Below are 20,406 nucleotides of genomic sequence, written 5' to 3'. Positions count from 1 at the left end.
CTTGGGAGGTCGTCCATTATAAGTAGCAACCATGAGTCGAGCTTGCTTAGATAAAGCACAATCCGTGCATCAGCCAATCTCTAATGAGCGAATCAGTTTCAATCCTCGCTGCTACTTGACTGAAAGATATTCCTAATACTTCACCATCCAGTTTAACCACGAGCATCAGCATACAGAGCTTTTACCTTAATCATGTGGTGGTAACGGTGGGTAGGATCCTGGAAGAACATAAAGCTAGCATGTGGCGGTATGTGGAGGTTTGGGTGAAGTTATTCAAAATGATATAGAGCAAGTAAAAAACAAAATATATAATATTAAAGCAATTAAAAAACTAAACGATTCACCTCCAACAAATATCAGTCCCACATTCAGATACTAACCAAATTAAACATACCCAAGTCATCAAAAAGGTTATTGCATGTAGCTTTTCGATTTGTGCCTCCCCATGAAAATATAAATTGAAACCTTTGATCCAACAAACAAGTTCAACCTCACAGCCACCAAACCTCTTCCGGGTCCTAGCCTCCAAGCACTACTCGGAAACTGGTCTGTTGTTGTTTTTCCCTTTTTATTCGTGTCATTTTGTAACCCTATTTCTCTATTAATAAAAATTTGCTTTTGTGTTTCCCATAAATGCTAACTAGTTCCAGAATCATTATTCTTCAAGACCGTAAGAATAAAAACAAAAGGTAGGTACGCAATAAAAAAAGAAGTTATCAAAATTATATAACAAAACAGAAAGGCGGCTAGCAACAAATCAACAGGGAGACAATAAAAATATCACAAAAAGTAATTACCAATTGATTGATTGCTTTTGTATCCTCCGTAAGAGATAATCGATAAGCAGAAACATCAGCATACTCTGCAAAAAAAAAATTTTTTTGAGAAGAATAAAGCATTGTGAGAATGCAAATATATAAAAGTAGTCCAAGCCAAAAAAAAACTGTCGAAGTAAGGAACGCCTATTCATATACATCAAGAATGTTGTAAAAGCTATCAATGGGCTCATCTAGAATTTTTTTACATTAGCATAAAGCAAGCAACCTTATAATAAAAGGAAAACTTTAGAGTAAAAAAATATAATGTTGCTTAAATTAGAACAAAATGATAACAGAAATGACATTAGTCCCAAAGGACACGGCTCAACTTTGGAGAACAGTCAACAATGCATATTCATAAAACGAGGAAATATTTACAGAAACCTCAAATACAACTTAGGTAAAACATCTTTAAACAACAGAAAAATGGTGAGGAAGTTTATCCTAGAGGGTATCTCTAAAAGGGCAAGGCATTAGGAAAAGTACATAAACAAATTATCATGGTGACGTAGAAGAAAGAACATAACTTTAGGGAGAAGCAATTAAACCAACGTTTTATCATAACTTTATATTTTTTTCCACAATTATTTTGTTTCTCTGGACATAATTAATCTTTTCCTTTGACCGCAAATGCTTATATTGACATGAATACAACTATGACTTCAATGTTTATCAATGAACATTGTCATTAAGTATAAATCCAAATCAATGCACTGTTAGCTCCACTCTAAAGCAAAAATCTAGCCAAATGCATAATGAAAAAAATTTTATAGAGCACTCCAAATAAATCAAAATTTAAAAGAAGTTTGAACAAGCATTTTAACAATTCCTAAGACTTATGAACCAAAACCATTCGTTCTTAACCTGTTACAAGTTTCATTATTTTATTTTATGTTTTTGCAGCAACCCAATAGTTTCACAACATAACTAACAATTTTCAATTCTCCATACAACCGGCACACAAAAAATAGAATAGCAAAACCACTTTAATTCATCTTTTCAATCAGTAAAACAAGGTAGAGCATCTCAACCATGACAACGCATACAAGTAATTATGAGCCGGTTGGCTAGCCTAGATAAAATACAAGTCTTATGCAAGAAATTTACCAGTAGGGCTACTAGTTGCACATCTTTCAATAGAGAGTACAGCAGATAGTCCTTGCATGTCCGGCTGCTCATCCTGGCCAGTAAACAAATGCAATGTATATTATGTTCCAGGCAAAACGACATTATTTCGATCATAAGCTAGCAAAATAGTAGGAAAAGAAATATTGAAAAAAGTGAAAAAATATAAAAGGGTTTATTCTTATTGATGCAAATAGGGGTATAAATACTCATTACAGAACTTACTGGTAAGGAAAACAATAAAAACATAATACAATAGACAATGGAAATACAAGAAAAAGAATAATAACAAATATAAGAGAAAGCTAATCTCTCTAATTAAAAAGAGAAATAAATAGAGATTCCTAAGATCCCTCATAAAATTTATAACCCTCTAAATATAGAGTTATAACAAATATAAAATATAATCATAATTATTTACGAGATCATTCAACACTCCCCCTCAAGTTGGCATGAAGATATCACTCATAGCAAGCCTGCTTATTAGATTCTCGTGTTGCACTTTAGAAAGACCTTTTATTAGAATATCTGATGTTTGGCTAGCAGTGGGTATGTTGAATATACATATCACACCCTTATCTATCTTCTCCTTGACAAAATGTTTAACAACATCTACATGTTTTGTTCTGTCATGTAGAACTGGATTATGAGTTATAGAGATTGCAGTCTTGCTGTCGCAGTAAACTTTAATAGGTGCTGGTATAGGAATCTTCAACTCTTCCAGGAGACTTTTTATCAGGAGTTTATCCATAATACTTCACAGAATCAATGTGCCACCGAGCAAAATTCTGCTTCAGCACTACTTCTTGCTACCACACTTTGTTTTTTACTTTTTCAAGTAACTGGTTCTCCGCCTACAAAGGTACAATAACCTGATGTGGATCTTTTATCATTTACATCTCCTGCTCAATCCGCATATGTGTAGGCCTTTATTAGAAGATGTTTTCCCTTTTTGAACAAAAATCCTTTTCTAGGAGTTCTTTTGAGATATCTCAAAATTCTGAATACAGCTTCGAAGTGAGTAAGTACAGGTGAATGCATGAATTGACTCACAACACTCACTGCAAAGGCTACGTCAAGTCGAGTGTGAGCCAAATAGATTAGTCACCCTACCCATCCTTGATAGTGTGTTTTGTCCATTACCTCATTAATTAGTTGTTGTGTTCAACTTTATATTAGGTTCAATTGGCGTATCTGCTGCCTTCCAACCTGTCATTCATGTTTCTTTGAGTAAATCGAGTACATACTTGGGTTGATTGACAAAAATTCCCTCCTTGGATCTTGCAAACTCCATTCCGAAGAAATATTTCAGCTTTCCCAAGTCCTTAATATCAAATTCGGCTTTAAGTTTCCACTTCAAATTGTTAATCTTCAGAGGATCATCCCCTGTCATGATTATGTCATCTACATACACAATCACAATAGCTACTTTACTTTTAATGGAATGTTTGAAAAAAAGAGTGTGACCACCTTGACTTTGAGAGAGTCCATGTCTCTTGATAACATCACCAAACGCTTAAACCAAGCTCTAGGAATGTTTTAACCCGTACAGGGACTTTAAATTTGCATACTTTACCTTTTCAAAATTTTTCTTCAAATTCGAGTGGTAGGTCCATATATACTTCTTCTCGCAATTCTTCATTTAAAAATGCATTTTTTTCATCAAATTGATGAAGTGGCCGGTTGAAGTTAACTGCAAGAGAAAGAAGTACTCTAATAGAGTTAATTTTAGCAACAGAAGCAAAAGTCTCTTGGTAATCAATACCATGAGTTTAAGTTAATACTTTTGCTACTAGTCTCGCTTTGTATCTCTCCACACTTCCATCAGCTTTAAACTTCATTGTGAACACTCATTTGCACACAACCATCTTTTTGTCATTAGGTAGATTGTCCAAGTATTAGTTCTTTTAAGAGCATTTATTTCTTCCATCACAACTAATTTCCAAGTTGGTTCACCTACTGCTTCCTAAACAGTTCTTGGAACAGGCATATTAGAAATCCTAGACACAAATGCTCTATGATTTTTTGATAGTTTTTCATATGACAAGTATTGTGTGATAGGATGTTTCGTGCTCATTCGGATTCCTTTTCTTAAAGCAATTGGAAGATCAAGATAAGGGGTGGAAGTAGAAGGAAGATTACTCTGAGTTGAAGGATGGTCATTATTCGGCAAAGGTGATTGAATATCTGCTGAGGAAATAACTGGGGCTGTAATAACTTCATGGAATTTCTTCCTAGTACAAACCTGCAGCTCATGTTGAGGATTATGATCTGTTGGTGTCTCTGATAAGGTAACATCATGCAAAAATTGATTAGTGGTGCTGACCCTAGTTTTCATACCATAATTAGTTAAAGGAATGGGTAAAGTTTCCCAAACATTATTTTCTTGAAATTGAGTTCTCCCCCTGAAGAAAATTGTTTTGAAAAAAATGATGATCCTCGACAAACTTGACATTCATGCTCTCAAAAAATTTCTTTTTAACAGGATTAAAGCATTTGTACTCACGTTTATTGGAAGCATACCCAATAAAAACACATTTTTCAGCTTTGGGATCAAGTTTTGAGCGAAACACATTTGGGACATGCACATAGCAAACACATCCAAAAACTTTTAAAGGGAGATCAGTTGTTATCTTAGATGTAAAAAAATAATTTTTTAGGACTTGAAAATGTGTTTTAAATTTCAGAACTCGAAATGGCATTTTGTTTATTAAATAACAAGATGTAAAAAGTGCATTGACCCAAAGATATTTAGAAACATTCATGGAAAATATAAGTGTCTTGATAACTTCAAATAAATGTCTATTTTTCCTTTCAACAATGTCATTTTGTTGTGGTGTGTCACGACAAGTGGATTGATGCATATGCTCTCAAATATTTGTTGAATAATTCAATCTCATTATCCGTTTTTAGAAAGCCAATTTTTGTTTGAAATTGATCTTCTATCATGTGAAAAAAATATTTAAATATTTGTTCAACTTCAGATTTCTTTTCCAATAAATACACCCAGCAAACTCGTGCGTGATTATCAATAAATGTTACAAACCATTTCTCTCAGAAAGTGTGTTAACTTTGGATGGGCCCCAAACTTTACTATACACCAAATAAAATGGTTTTGAAGCAGAATATGATTTTATTGGAAACGAAACACGATGAATTTAGATAAATTATACGCTTCATGATGAAGTTTTGAACAATAAATAATTTTAAATAGTTTAGGAAATAAAAATTTGAGATATGGAAAGTTATGATGCCCTAATCTTTTATGTCATAACATAACTTGATCATAGTCAAAGTTTGAACTTAAACTACCTAATCCATTAGTTGTTTTATTCGTAGAATCAGTTCCATCATAGTAATACAGCCCATTTATTTCTCTAGCAGTTTCAATCATCTTACTCGAGTTTCGGTCCTGAAAACACAATTGGAAGGAAAAAAAGAATGGCATAATCAGAATCTTTAAACAATTTGCTAATGAAAAGAAGATTGCATGTAAGTTTTGGAACATGTTAGACAAATTTCAAAGAGACTTTTTCTGAGATTTTAATATTTCGTTTTCCTGCAATAGGTGAAAAACTGTCATCAGCTATTCTGATTTTTTTGAAACCGGAACATGGATAATATGAATCAAATAATTGAGAACAGCTTTTCATATGATAAGATGCTCCTGAATTGATGATCCAATGAATGGTACTTCGTAGAACAGATAAAGCCAAAGGATTATTATCTGTTTGTGCTATGGAACAGATAAGAGCATTAGAAGATGAGCAAGATTTCAGCAGTTTAAGAAAATGACTTAATTATTTTTTACTAATTTGGGATGACTCGGCCTCATTTGTTGTAGGTGTGCTATGTTTACCAGATTTTTTTCCCTTATCATTAGGTGGTTTACCATGAAACTTCCAGCATTTTTCGAGAGTATGGCATGGTTTTCCACAGTAGTCACATTGTAGGTTGTTTTTATCATCTATATGCTAGTTGTGAGAAGTTTTTCTACTTACTTGAGCTTAAGAAATAGTCAAAGTTGATCCTTCCACGTACACGGTTGAACCTACAGTCTTCTTCCCCAACATCACATGTCTCCAACTCCCTTCTCTCCTCACCTCCGCAAAAACTACACCAATTGGAGGTAGGAGATTTCTTCCAAATATTCGGCCACGGACCTCATCATATTCAACGTTTAGCCCTGCAAGAAATTTAAAGATTCGGCCAGTATCCACTATCTTCTTGTATTGATTGAAGTCATCGTTTGATTTTCACTCACGATCGTTGAATAAGTTCAGATCCTGCCAAATTCGCTTAAGAGAATTGAAATATTTTGTCATGGAATCCTCACCTTGGCAAATTTCCCCAAGTCGTAGAGTCAACTCGTAAACTTAGAATTGATTTCCAAGATCATAGTACAATTTTTGAAACATTGTCCCATAATTCCTTGACTGTAGAGTAACACAGATAATTTGCACATCTCTTCAGTCATGGAATTGACCAATCATGTCATTACCATTGAGTTTTTCGCATCCCAAATGGCAAAAGTTATGTCATTCACGTCACACTTAGTATCACCTGTGATATAGCCAATATTTCCTTTTCCTCGGAGATACATTCGAATATATTGTAACCATCGAAGAAAATTATCACCATTTAGTCAGATTGTAGTGATTTGAATGGGATGGTTTTCAGATGTATTTCTCTAAGGTTCGAACTGAGATGCCTGAAGAGGCTGGTTTGTCCTAGACGTGCTTCGGACATTTTAGAGATGAAGAACGAAGCGTGCAACAGGATCTCGAGATTCGCCTGCCGAAGCAAAAAGTTACCGCCTTTTTCGTTGAACGGACTTCGAGATGCGAAATCGCTTCATCAACCACGCGCGCGATCCTTGCCAGCGAGACGTGATCCTCTAGAGCCTTGATCACAGTTTCTTTGCGAAGTTCCGGGTCTCTGCGCTGAAGGACTTCGAGACAACGACGAAGTAGAAGAACGGAAAGGTAAAGTTCTGGGTCGCTGCATCGATCACTATCTTGTCTGATCCGAAGGACTTCGAGGCGATGACCAATACGATACGCACGTCAATTAACTGAACGCCCCTGCGTCAATCACGATCCAGTCTGCGCCGAAGGACTTCGAGGCGACAACAAATACGATACGCACGTCAATTAACTGATGCCCCTACGAATCGAAAGCTCTGATACCATGAAAAAAGTGGAAAAATATAAGAGGTTTGATTCTTATTGATGCAAAGAGGGGTATAAATACCCATTATAGGACTTAATGGTAAAGAAAGCAATAAAAACATCATACAGTAGACAAGGAAATGAATAATAATAAATATAAGGGGTAACTAATCTCTTTAATTAAGGAGAGAAATAAATAGAAATTCCTAAGATCCCTCATACAAATTATAACCCTTTAAATATAGAGTTACAACAAATATGGAATATAATCATAATTATTTACGAAATCTTTCAATAAATATAAACTACCATACATGAAAATTTATGTAATTAAGACAAGGAGAATAAATATGAGGCATAAGATATCATAGTTTGCATGTAGTAAACACATCAGCATTATTACGAAACAAAAACATAGAAGCTAATAACATGGGATGGCAGGACAATTATATGATAAACGCACATATCAAAAACACAATAAAAGCTAAAAAAAACAAATCAAGGGATTGTCTCACAGAACCCTAATAATAAGATCAAATTATAAGCACGAAGCACACAGGACAGATGCATCAAAATCAACATAAGATGCAAGCATAAGCATATATATGTCTAGCATATTTTAAAAAGTATAGTTCAATCAATCCAATCTACCCCTGCAGGTTATCCATAGTGATATCAAATCTCGTATGCATTATAAGAAAATTAATCTCCATCAATTCTGTCTTAATCAATGTAAAGAATGATTTTTAAAAACAATAATAATCTGGTGAACCGTTTGTGTTGAATCAAAGGAGCCAACAAGCCAGTTCCTTTAATTAAAATAAAGGAAGGGGGGGACGAGATTCAAAGGAAAGATACAGATAAACGGAGGGTTGTGGTTAGATTGACGATCAAACTTGTATGTGTGTGTGTGTGTGTGTGTGTTCGCCTTTGGGCTTTCTAAATATATATATATGTTAGAAAGCCCAAAGGCGAATATATTAATAAATGGAAAGATACAGATAGGTTGGCTGAAAGGGCCCAAAATTGACACCCTAACCACCCGACATACAACACACACGTAGGAAATACATGTATACCCAAAAAAAGATTAAAATGTAGACATAGAAAGTTGTACGCCAAAGGTCTACCAACACTCGCAGATTCAGTTAGCTTGCGAATGATCCAATTTAGTCTTGTATTTGCCTCTGGTTCTAGGACGGGAGTCAGCTAACAAATTGTTAAGTTTGTTGTCATCACCCGAAACAACCAATGTATCATCCATCAAGTTTGGTAGTAGGCCTTCATTCTTCTTCTTCTTCCTGAATGTATAAACCTGTCATTCCTCATCCGAAGATTGACTCATCTGATCAGTGGATTGGTCCAAAATTTGTCGGACAGGTGTAGATTATTGCACATCATAAGCCTCATGTGTCTGATTAACGGTAACAACTTGCTCGATCTGATGAGGCAGTAGAAACGCAGTAGAAATATTGTCACTCGTTACATCAATCATATGTTCTAGGGCAGGTGAAGTATTAAATATCTCCTCTGCCCCCATAAAAAAAGGTTCCATATGAGGCGTGGAACCTACATCATGAGCATTGTGTGGAGGTTGAATGGTTGACATATTACCTGCGAGGATAGTCGCATCTTCAGGATTATCCTTCTGATGATCAATAGTGTCAATAACTTGGAACTAATCAGGAGGAGGGGGGATCACTACCTCTGATTGAGTAATTTGCTTCTTTGGTCTTAGATAGTGGTGTAGATGGCAACATTGAGAAATAAAGTGGTCGAACATATGACAATTCGAGCAATACAAAGAGAAAGGCTCAGTCACAACCCTTTGTCAATAGTCATGGTGTTGTGTGTCTAACCAAATTTTCTCAGAAGCAATTGAAGTGATTTCCCTTTCAACAAGTACACTGGCTTTAGAGGGACGGGAAAGATTAAAAGTAGGAATGTCCGCTTTGAGTGACTTACCATAAGCTGAGGCAATAGAGTACAACATTTCTTGAGTAAAATAACAAAATTTCAGGCCAGAGAGGCAAATCCAGACCAGAATTATTGGTAGTTCCGTCTATAGGTTAAAATCCACCGACTATTTCAAAATCTTCATTGTTCTGTTATCAATCCAGATTAATCTTCTAGCAAATAAGCGTGTGTAATTCTCTTCATTATTAAATTGAATAAGAATATGTCTATCATCTACAAATTCAAATTTTCACTCCCTAACAAGGTGCATAAGCTCAAATTCTTTAAGAATGAGCTCCATTTTGGGATGGTCATAAAGGAATTTCCTGACCAAATTCAAACAACATGAGGAAACAAGCTGATTAAATTCTATTTCCGTAAAAAATATGGTTGGTTTCTCATTCTTCCTACCAGGTTTCTTGATGTCCTCCACCAACGCAAATGAGGGAAGAAGCACGATTTAAGAGTACCTGAGGCGTGGAGACCGGTAAGAGCAACAGCAAACGTTCTTTATGAAGCCATAACAGAGGCACGGCATTGGAACAGTGAAGTTGCACTCAAAGAAAACTGAAGCCGACAAGTAAGGCAGCAGGATCGGCAGAATCCCCTTTTGCTTCGAGCAGGGGATGAAAGGTAAAGATGTCAGATGAGGCGCAAACCTTTCCTCTTCGAGCACTGGGAAGGATGAGACGAGACGACGAAACCGAAAATCGTTGCAAACCAGACGGAGCAGACGACGAAAAACAAAGCAGAGAAGCAAAGGAAAACAAAGGCACGACGCGAAAAATAATGTTACAGATGCTATGGTTCGTCATGAGGCGAAACCCTAGCAAAGCGGAAACGACGACCCAACTTATACATCACACACACACACCCACACAAAATGGGAAACGACGACCCAACTTATATATCACACACACACACACGCACGCACACACATATAAGTGTCTATATATATATATACAGCTCAATTGTTGCACGTGTTAGGTTCGAAATTTTTTTTAGTTTTATAAAATGAAATCGAGGTTAAGGTTTTCATCAAATGTAATATGCAAGTTTTCTCTATTTAAGTAGCATTTTTGTTATTTTCTTAATCTTTATTTTCTTATTAAAATGTGATCGTCTAGCAACAATTAACACCTATTTATGACAATGTGTTTTGGCTTTCAATGGGAAGGTCTTGGGTATATATATGAATTAAAATTATCAATGCTTAGAGACTCTTAGTGATTAAAAAGATATTTTTTAGGATTTTAAGTGGTAATGTTTTTATCATTCTACTACTTGTTATGTCTTCCGTAACTTCAAGCTTCTCGACCGGGTCATGACAATCAACATTCCGCCAAGCCAAGCAGTCCTCTACAATTCTTATTCACTTCATGCCACCTCAATGATTTGTGAGATCATTACCATCACCTCATCAAACTTGTAATTAATATGTAATTATTATTCTATTTGCTCTTCAATCAGTGGATTATTATAATTAGTACCTTATTTTGTATGTTTCATGTTAAAAGTTCTATGATTGTACAAATATTACACAAATGTTAGAATGAAATACTCGACTAAGTCTCCCCAATTTTTTGCATTCATTGATCATCTCAGTTAAAAACAATTTTATTTGAGCATCTCAACAATTATTGTGATAATTAACATTATCCCAACTATCAAAGCTACATGGGTAGTTTTCCCCTAATAACATTGTGATTCTAAGGAGCACAAATCTCAAGTTTTAAATAGCTCCCATTCATTGGTTCAAATCCTTTTGAATGAACCCAATAATCCTCAACTTCTCATAATTTGCACAGCTCATCAATCTCCATTATATATAATAGAAGAAAAAAAAGCTATGCACAAGAATACCATAATTTTACTATTGAGGGAATATCTTAAAAAGTAAGGATTTATCGTGTATCTCCTTCAATCATTTTTGTAGTTATTGCATGCTTCTTCATTAAATCAATTACCAAAATCCTAATTCTTGCATGGTTCATGAACCTTAATTCGCATACAAGCATGAAGGTATCTTTCATTTCGAAACTCAAAAAAACCTAAATTCATCTTCATAGAAACCTATAACTCTAAACAAGAAATTTCTGGCACGAAACCGTTAGGCCTTCAAGAAACCCTAAAGTCCAGTTGAGGCCTTCATTCCCCATATGCCTTCCAAAACACAATTCCATTTTGGTATTAAGGGATACTTACACGCAATTACATATCAATATCACTAATACCACCTACATGTGACTATGGGAATATCTAAAGTACTAATCAAAAGAAGATGAATGAAGCACAAGGACATCTAGATCCAAATCCTCCCGATTTTGCTTGCTATGTTCAAAAGTGTTGAAGATCCAAAAAATGTTCATGCGCCAATTCTACCACCTCCTCCATGGAAACCAAACTTGCAAAAAAGTCTCATGCATGTATGTTTTGCGAAATGAGCTTTACTGCCACCAAAGGAGTTTATGCAGTCTAACACATGCATCAAAATTATTCAAGTATTTTCTAGATTTTCTAATAAAATTAATTTTGATATCATATTTCCTGCTTATAGGCATTAAATTTTTAGGATTACCTTTATTTTAAATCAGATGATCGGATTTATAATAATTAACTATAAAATTAATTTCATTTTACCTTGCAAACTTATTTATATCAATAGGAATTTGACTGTTTGCAATTTGATAATTAACTATAATTGAATATTGAAATCATTTCATTCCCCTGTCGCTAACATAATATGCAAATTCCTAAAAATTCACAATGGCATGATTCCCAAGGAATTCTCTCTCTCCTGCCTGTCACTCCATATGATTCCCAAGAATCAATATATTATTGGCATGATTCCCAATACTCAATCCTCCTCCCTGGGAATCACTGGTATTCATAAAAATAACAAGTTTCTTTCTCTAAATTCCTATCTCTTAAAACTTAATTCCAATTCTCTTTCAGCTAGAGATCAACTAAAAGGAAAAACAAGATATTTCAAGTCCAAGAAAAGAAAAGAAATAAGAATAATTGAAAACGAGTTTATCATCAGTAGTCTGTTAAGAAATTGGAATCAGATTAATCTTCTTTGAAGTTGCATCTCAGCAGGAACTTATGGAGTTCAATTTGGCAAAGAAAACATTTTGACTAAAGATTGGTACCTTGAATTTGTTGATTGAAATAAGTAATGCAATATTGATCAAATTAAGAAGCATTAATAAACAAATGACAACATGTACCGTTTCAAAACACTTTTAAGAAACCAGCTTGACTCCAGAAATAAGCACCTCAAAAAAAAAAGTAAAAAGTTTGGGTAAGTTTCAGCTGAAGTTTCTTCAGGTATGGATTTTGTTAGAATACATGCATAGGACTGCTTATTGAGTCTAGGTTAATTTGAATTTAGTTTGTTTCTTAATCTTAAGAGTTAGTTGCTATTTTTTCTTGGATTTTATTTCTTGTTACTTTCTTGGCTGATTTTTAGATCTTTTCTAGGAAGTTTGTTATTAGCTCCTGGCTTTAAAATATTGTAAGCCTATACAAATGGTGTGGTTCAAATTTTCCTTTCAATCTTCAGCAATTCTCCTAAGTTTTTTTCTTCTTTCTCATTTCAAGAAACCAACAAATTGGTATCAGAGCTCTCTTCTTAAGGGATCAGAGCTCTCTTCTTAAGGGACCTCTCTTCTTAAGGGACTTGTGCATGAGTTTGAGCGGCAATGGAGATCGAAGTCAGTTGCTCCACCAGTGTTTGACGGAGACAACTACCGAATTTGGGCAGTCCGCATGGAGACGTACCTGGAAGCTTTGGATCTCTGGGAAGCAGTGGAAGAAGACCATGACATTCCTCTTCTCCCTGAAAATCCCATCGTAACACAAATTAAAGCACAAAAAAAGAAGAAGACAAAGAAGTCCAAGGCAAAAGCTTGCTTGTTTGCTACAGTTTCCTCTACGATCTTCACTCATATCATGTTGTTGAAAACGGCAAAAAGGATTTGGGATTATCTCAAATCTGAGTATGAAGGAGAAGAAAGAATTCGAGGGATGCAAGTGTTAAACTTGGTTCGTGACTTTGAATTGCAAAAGATGAAGGAGACTGAAACCATAAAAGAGTACTCTGACAGACTACCCAACTTAGCAAATCGTGTCAAATTATTAGATTCTTCTTTGGAAGACTCAAGGATTGTTTAGAAAATCTTTGTAACAGTGCCTGAAAGATTTGAGGCTACCATCACCATCTTAAAAAACACGAAGGATCTGTTAAAAATTGCTTTGGCAGAACTCTTAAGTGCTTTACAAGCACAAGAGCAGAGGCGTGTAATGAGGCAAGGAGTCGTTGAAGGAGCTCTTCCAATCAAGCATCAAGATGATGAAAAGAATAGGTAGCCCAAGAACAAGAAGACAAGAAGTTTCAAGCTACAAGTGAACAAAAGAAAGATTACCCTCCATGTCGACATTGTGGCAAAAAAAGTCATCCTCCTTTCAAATGCTGGAGAAGGCTAAATGCAAAGTGCAGCAAATGCAATCAAATGGGACATGAAGCTATCATTTGCAAGAATAAAGATCAGCAACAAGGAGATGAAGCGACAAGGAGATATCAAGAAGAAGATGACCAGCTTTTCATTGCAACTTGTTTCACGAGTTCTGAAACAAGTGAAAACTGGCTCATTGATAGTGGTTGCACTAATCATATATTGATAACTGGCTCATTGATAGTGGTTGCACTAATCATATGACACGTGAGAAGGAATTGTTCAAGAAATTGAAGAGCACCGAGTCCAAGAAAGTCAGAATTGGGAATGGTGAATATATTGCAGTCAAAGAAAAAGGCACCGTAGCCATTGCAAGCTGTTCAGGAACCAAGTTGACCATTAATGTTCTCTATGTACCAGATATTGATCAAAACTTGATCAGTGTTGTTCAATTAATAGAAAAGGGATTCAAAGTAATATTTATGGAGAAGGCTTGTGTGATAAAGGATGCTACAGGCCAAAGGATATTTGAAGTTAAGATGGCAGGGAGGAGTTTTTCACTCAATCCAATGCAAGAAATCAATCCAATGCAGGAGGAGTAGGAGGTTTTTGGCTCTTTTCCTAATGAAAGTTCTGTAAAACATGCCCACTCACTAAAAGTTTCATTGATTAATGAGGGTAATGAAGGCCATTTAGATGATCTTACGATAATGAAGGAAACACTTCAAGTTAAAGATGAAGAACTTCAGCAATTGGCCAAAGAATTACGTGCAAGAGATTCAACCATACGTGAGTTAGCAGACAAGTTAACTAAGACAGCTAAATTTGTTGAAGTAGTTGCATCTGCAGCTCTTGCTATGGATAAAAAGAGGAGACTTGCTTACACAAAAATTGAACGAGTGACTAATGATTCAAATAAAAAACTTCAAGAGACCATTCTTAAGTTAAAAGAATTAGAAGAAAAGGTTGCAGCATTTAGCAGAGATAGAGAGATCCAGTTCAAGCAAAGAAACTCTGCTCTTCAAGAGGCACATTTTTTGCGTTCTAAGCTCGCAAAAGCTAGAGAACATGTTGTTTTATTAGAAGCGGTTGTAGTTCGAGTTGAAGAAAGCACCAGGATTTTACAGGCAGATGTGAAAGCTCGATTAAAAGATGTCGCTGAAAAAGCATTGTTCGATGCAAAAGAAAAAGAGGATCTGTTAACATTTGTGACTGATTTGCAATCTCAAGTTCAAAGGCAACAAAGTTCCACAAAACAAGTGCTGGAAGAGAAACCCGAGTCAAGCTCAGGCTTCACATGCGGACTTGGAAGACGATGTCGATAAAGCTTGCTTAAGTGATTCAAAATCCATTCGGGTTTCTGGTGACAGCATGCAATTGACTACCAATAGTGTCGATATTCGTACCATTGTCATTTCTCATAATTTGTTTCATGGGAACACTAAGCATTTCAACATCAAGTTATTTTTTTTAAGAGAAGTGCAGAAAGAATAATTTGTGACTCTGGTTTACTGCAAATCTGAAGATCAGTTGGCAGTTCTGAAGATCAGTTGGCACATTTGCTTACAAAGTCACTTCCAATCAACAAGTTTGAGTTTCTAAGGCAGAAACTTGGTGTTCGCAGATCCTAAAGCAAGGAGTGTTGGAATACATGCTTAGAACTGCTTATTGAGTATATGTTTATTTGAATTTAGTTTGTTCCTTAATCTTAGGAGTTAGTTGCTATTTTTTCTTGAATTTTATTTCATGTTACTTTCTTGGCTGATTTTCAGGTTTTTTAATTAGCTCCTAGCTTTAAAATATTGCGAGCCTACACAAAACGTGTTGTTCAAATTTTCCTTTCAATCTTCAGTAATTCTCCTAAGTTTTTTTCTTCTTTCTCATTTCAAGAAACCAACATATTCAAATTTTCCTATTTTATCGAAGCCGGTCTTATTCTCAATTTGAGTAAATAACACATTCAAGCTTTTAACAAATAACGACTTGGATGCATAACGATTAGAGTGCAAACCAAGAGAAAACAGACTATGGACGAAATACCGCTGATTGTCACCTACTAGATCAAAAACAAATCAAGGAAATACAAAAAATGTTTGTTTTCTACTTTTTTATTGACTTCTACCGCTGCCATTATCTTTCCAAAGATTTTGATATTAACACGGGCATCCATATCCTACATATTCAAAGATTTAAGGGTTGTTGTTCCTTGCATATTAGATATTTCCCGCCAAAAATACCTTAAGTAGCCATTCCACAACCCTGAAACAAAACGAATGGCAGTATGATAAAACTGAAGATACACTCCCCAATTTAAAGGATCATTTAGGTTACTGTATTCTTCACTTTTCAGTCATCTTGAGCAAAGAGTTTCCATCAGAGCAACAGAGAACTTAGTACAATAAAACCAAAGATACGCTCCTCAATTTAAAGGATCTGGCGCTCAAGTACCTCGAGAGAGAATGTGGACAAGGCAGCAATTGCCTCTTCGACTGGAATCGCCATAAGCTCCTCCAACAAAGTTTTTTCGATAGCTTCCTGAATGAAAAAAGCGAAATGTCATAATAGTTATCCATTGAGCCACACTGAGAAACTCATTGCCCGCATTGCCAATAAGATTGAGAGATCCATGCAAAAATCCAAAAAATCTACATTTTGGTGGACATAGCAGCGCTCTAAACTCTCTTTTTCAAGAAAAAAAATTTTCCACTGAGAAGAATGATACCTGACCCAAACCCTAGATCTTAGCAGCTCCAGAGAGCTGATTAGTTTCACAGGAATTAGGCTCTATCAATGCGAACGTGAACTGAGATCGCTCCCGCTTCCACCATGCTCTGTAGCACGTTCGGTGCAGTATGTCAAGGACTTAAAAAGCACTGTTTTTCAGCTAATTTACTAACAGTGCCACTTCCGTGTGTTTCCATTTTCCACTAGAAGTCACGTGCCTTCTAGTCTACTCCCATTGCCGTCAGTTTCAAGAATGGGCACAATAATAGCAATGGGGGTGGTTGTGTGGTTGAGTAACAAATATTTCATTCGAAAGTTTTTAAATTTAAACAACTAATTATTAACTATCAAGTCTGTTTGTCGATAAAATGTATGACGATGTAATATCAGGTGGTTGATCATCCAGACGAAATATTTTCTATTAGTTGAAGTCTTGTGACTACAGTCAACATAAAATCTTATAATGCATTACAGGAGATGGTGTTTGGTTGCAATTTAGATTTATGTCAAACATAATTTATTAAATTTGATATATTTAAATTTATTATGTTGGTGTGATGAAGGGAACCTATGTAAATAAATTTGAGTTAACATAGCATTGGATTTAATTTTCATTTTTATTTTATTTTTTTAACTGGATGTAAATTAATTTTATGTTAAATCTTATAAACAGTATGTACCAAACATGGCATGAGTACAGTTAAGATAAGGAGAAATTTATATATATACACCACATTTCTTATGTATTTACATATCTAATACATAAAGTTTGATATTTAAACATATAACACAAAATGTGATAAATTTATGCATGAAAAAATTGCACAAATAAAAATTTAAACTATTAAAAAAAGATATTTTGATGAGTTTGTATGTCTTGTTATTTAATTCATCATTCCAAAATAATCTTATGAGTATAAATAGACTCACCTAAAATTTTACACACATAATAGAATTTTAAATGGAGAGTTATGACTAAATTATTCAATAATCATTATTCAAATCAATATTTAACTTTTCATATTCTCATTATCTTTTGCTTATGCGTGGGTGATCAATTCATAGTATATTCATCAAATTGATTTTTTGAGTTCTAACTTTTAAAATATTGTGCAACCATTCGAATTCAAATATAGTAATTTAATAAATTGTTATTTGTATGGAATTTATGCCAACACGTATCTCAAGAAAATTTGGTAGTCCATAGGACAAAACTAGTAGCAAGGAACATACCAGCAAAAGACCCGGGGAACCAGACAGCCGACCAGATAAACCAAACACAAAACCAACTTTTACAATGATGAGCACGTTGCACGAGCAGCATGGCTCACCCATTCACAAGGCAAATGACTACCTGAACTTGGCATTTATAGGCAATCAAGCCCAAAGAGGGGACCGACCTCTCAAATCTCACGGACATGATAGGGACGACCAACAGTTTTCCTCCAATATCTCTCCGCCTAAAAGTAGGATTCTCTTCGAATAACAGTAATTGACCCTTGTCTCATAACCTAAATTTTCTATGTTGGCGGGAATTCTTTGATAAGGATCAAGGGTTGACAACATTATACATGTTAATCGTCAGACTTGGTCGATCAAGTCTTTTGACTCCCATCTAGTAGAAGTCATGCTGACCAATAGCAACTACGCATTTAGCTTCTCAACGACATGTGTTGTCTCGCTTGCTCCCCAACTACACACCCGTTCAGTAGCAGAGCTGACCGGCATTGCTTATCAAGCTTAGCTGCCCAACAAAGTTCACCAAAGTTCTATTAAGCCCATTTGATCAAACCCGAGAGTAGTAAGGCCATGGGCCCAAAAAAATGAAAAACCTAAATTAACTTGCACAATCCCTACTCAAGTAATAGCATAAATATGATTTCATATATTATACCACCATTACCTTTAAATAGGAATTTTTTCATGAATAAATGGTTACACAATTTAATCATTCTATTGTTCATTATTGCACTCTCAAACTCCTATATTATGCTATAATCCATTGATGTGATTCTCCAGACAAATTCAAATTCAACATCTTAAAAAGTTCGGTCAGCGTAGAAAAACTAATGTTTACTTCAAATGTTTCCGCTCGCAGGCTCCGACCATACTTCCAGACTCATCCCATCTGGTTTATCACTGACCATCTGATGAGTCTGTTCTCACTCGGCTAGAGCTTGACTGTGCACAATTTTTTATACGTTATCATTATGTCATTTACTGTTTTTCTAACATTGTGGGAAAAAAAGCCTCAGGGTAGTGAACATAAGACACATGCTTAGGGTGTAAAACCTTAAACGTATAATTTTTTTCTACTAAAACCTCTAAGGATAGAGGACGTAGAACACATGTTTCGGCGAAAACCCTATGACATACGACCAATACAGTGACTTGGAAAAACGTTAAATATCATTAAAACCTCAAAATAAAAATTCATTCAAATAAAACCAAAACAATAAAAAAATAAAGGACTTAGGATAGATTGCTCGAGGCATGATTTCTCTCTCCCATCCTTCTTTTATAGAACAAGGCCAAGATGGATCGAGTAGTGGACAACCTTTGGGCAACGATCAAGACCAAACATAAAGCGAAGGATGATCCTCAACTAAGTTTTTTATAGATCTATACAACATAAACCCTTTGAACTTCGAGGTTGTTCGTCTATTATGACGTAAATCCTCACTATTTTTTAGGCCTTCACATAACTATATGTCGTGCGATATAAGCTCTAACCCTATTTAGGATCTAGAGGTTGTTAATTTGGTATGAAGTAAATCCTAATATATTCCTAGATTATTTGCATGATCATATACCATGTGAATGTAAGCCCAAAATTTAAATAAAATGACAGGACTAAACATCAAATAACATCATTTCAAAAATATAAAGTCAAATAGTAGGATAGTTTCAGAAATCAATGAGGTTCTCCTCATAATCTATGACATCCCCTACCTTCCACTCATTTGGTTTCAAAAATAATTGTTTCTATTTGAGTCATTCCCACTTGATTTTCCTGTGACCAATCGTGAAAACTGAACTTTGAATTCTTGAAGACTAAACCTCGATCTTAATTGAGAGTTTTGATAGGTGATTTAAATCGCTTAAGATATAATTAACTATAGGTGTTTATACTTATATGAGAAATAATAACACAGATAATGTAAACCCTATCTAATTTTTTACATTATGTAGAGGAATGATCCGTTTAAAATTTTGCAGACCAAATGAATATCATATATTCATTGGTTTGAATAATTGAGACTATCATCAAGTGATACTTTCATCTCTCAAGACGAAGTATTACTCATAAAATTGTGTTCAGTTATTTAAATCATCGACTATATGAGATATATTCAGTTTCATGTTTTATATATATATATATATATATATTAATACAAAAGAAACCGATATTTGGCAAAACCTTAAATATCGATTTCCCTTGCGCTTTTTTACCCCATGATGAGAGCCCGTTCTATGTTCCTAAAATTTCATAGCCCCCGCGTCACGGTGAGATTGAACTCTTGACCAGAGTGGACTTACAGTGATCTCACCACCAACAGACCAAGACTTGAGGTACTATATATATATATATATAAACCAAACACAAAAACAAAAAATAAAAACAAAAGTGATTCCAAACAAGCCTTGAACAATTACTTTTTAAGAAAAGCAAAAGAATAAGAAAAAATAAAATTGATCTGAAATGTGCCCAAAGTTGTGTATCATAATCAACTTAAATTTTATCATTTGTGTAAATAATATGATTGAGTTATAGATGTAGACGTCCATGATGCCATTGCTAATAACTACAAATCCATTTTATCACTTTATGTAATACTTAAATCTATATCAAATCATGATCCATTAGTTGCAATAAATACATAAAATATGATTAAGTTTCTACAATTATGTTGATTATTTGCCAAATCATCTAATTTTGGTAAAATACAAAGTTGACTGAATGATAGACTAAAGCTCATTTCAATTTTATCTTTACATAGATTCAGTTGCAATAAATTTGAAAGACTTTACAACACCAATGAATCATAATTATTTTCTCATGCAATAAAAATCATCTTTTAATAATTTCAAGAAAGAATTCATGCTCTCAATTGATAATAAAACAATCTTTAAAATTATATATATATATATATA

The 20,406-nt window shown here is 34.7% G+C and overlaps 1 protein-coding gene across 2 annotated transcripts in view; it reads right to left on the bottom strand.

Moving 5' to 3' along the window:
* LOC110021161 (protein PIR) overlaps positions 1-16,436 on the bottom strand; it is a 253,053-nt gene extending 236,617 nt beyond the window's left edge. Inside the window, exons 1-4 of one of the 2 annotated variants that reach the window (XR_002293618.1) lie at positions 16,250-16,436; positions 15,976-16,062; positions 1,926-1,998; positions 798-862 (exon numbers count right to left, since the gene is read on the bottom strand). Coding sequence is in view for 1 of the 2 variants with exons in the window: in XM_020719544.1 (XP_020575203.1) it covers positions 798-862; positions 1,926-1,998; positions 15,976-16,029 (192 nt within the window). In the remaining variant the exon portion in view is untranslated. The remainder of the gene's footprint in view (positions 1-797; positions 863-1,925; positions 1,999-15,975; positions 16,063-16,249) is intronic. The other variant, XM_020719544.1, reaches the window with a different exon arrangement.
* Positions 16,437-20,406: the final 3,970 nt, after the last annotated feature.

The sequence above is a fragment of the Phalaenopsis equestris genome, unplaced genomic scaffold (genome assembly GCF_001263595.1).
Source record: "Phalaenopsis equestris unplaced genomic scaffold, ASM126359v1 Scaffold000123, whole genome shotgun sequence".
NCBI classification, from domain to species: domain Eukaryota; kingdom Viridiplantae; phylum Streptophyta; class Magnoliopsida; order Asparagales; family Orchidaceae; genus Phalaenopsis; species Phalaenopsis equestris.
Note: the sequence above shows the minus strand (reverse complement) of the source record. Positions and strands in the feature narration are given on the sequence as shown.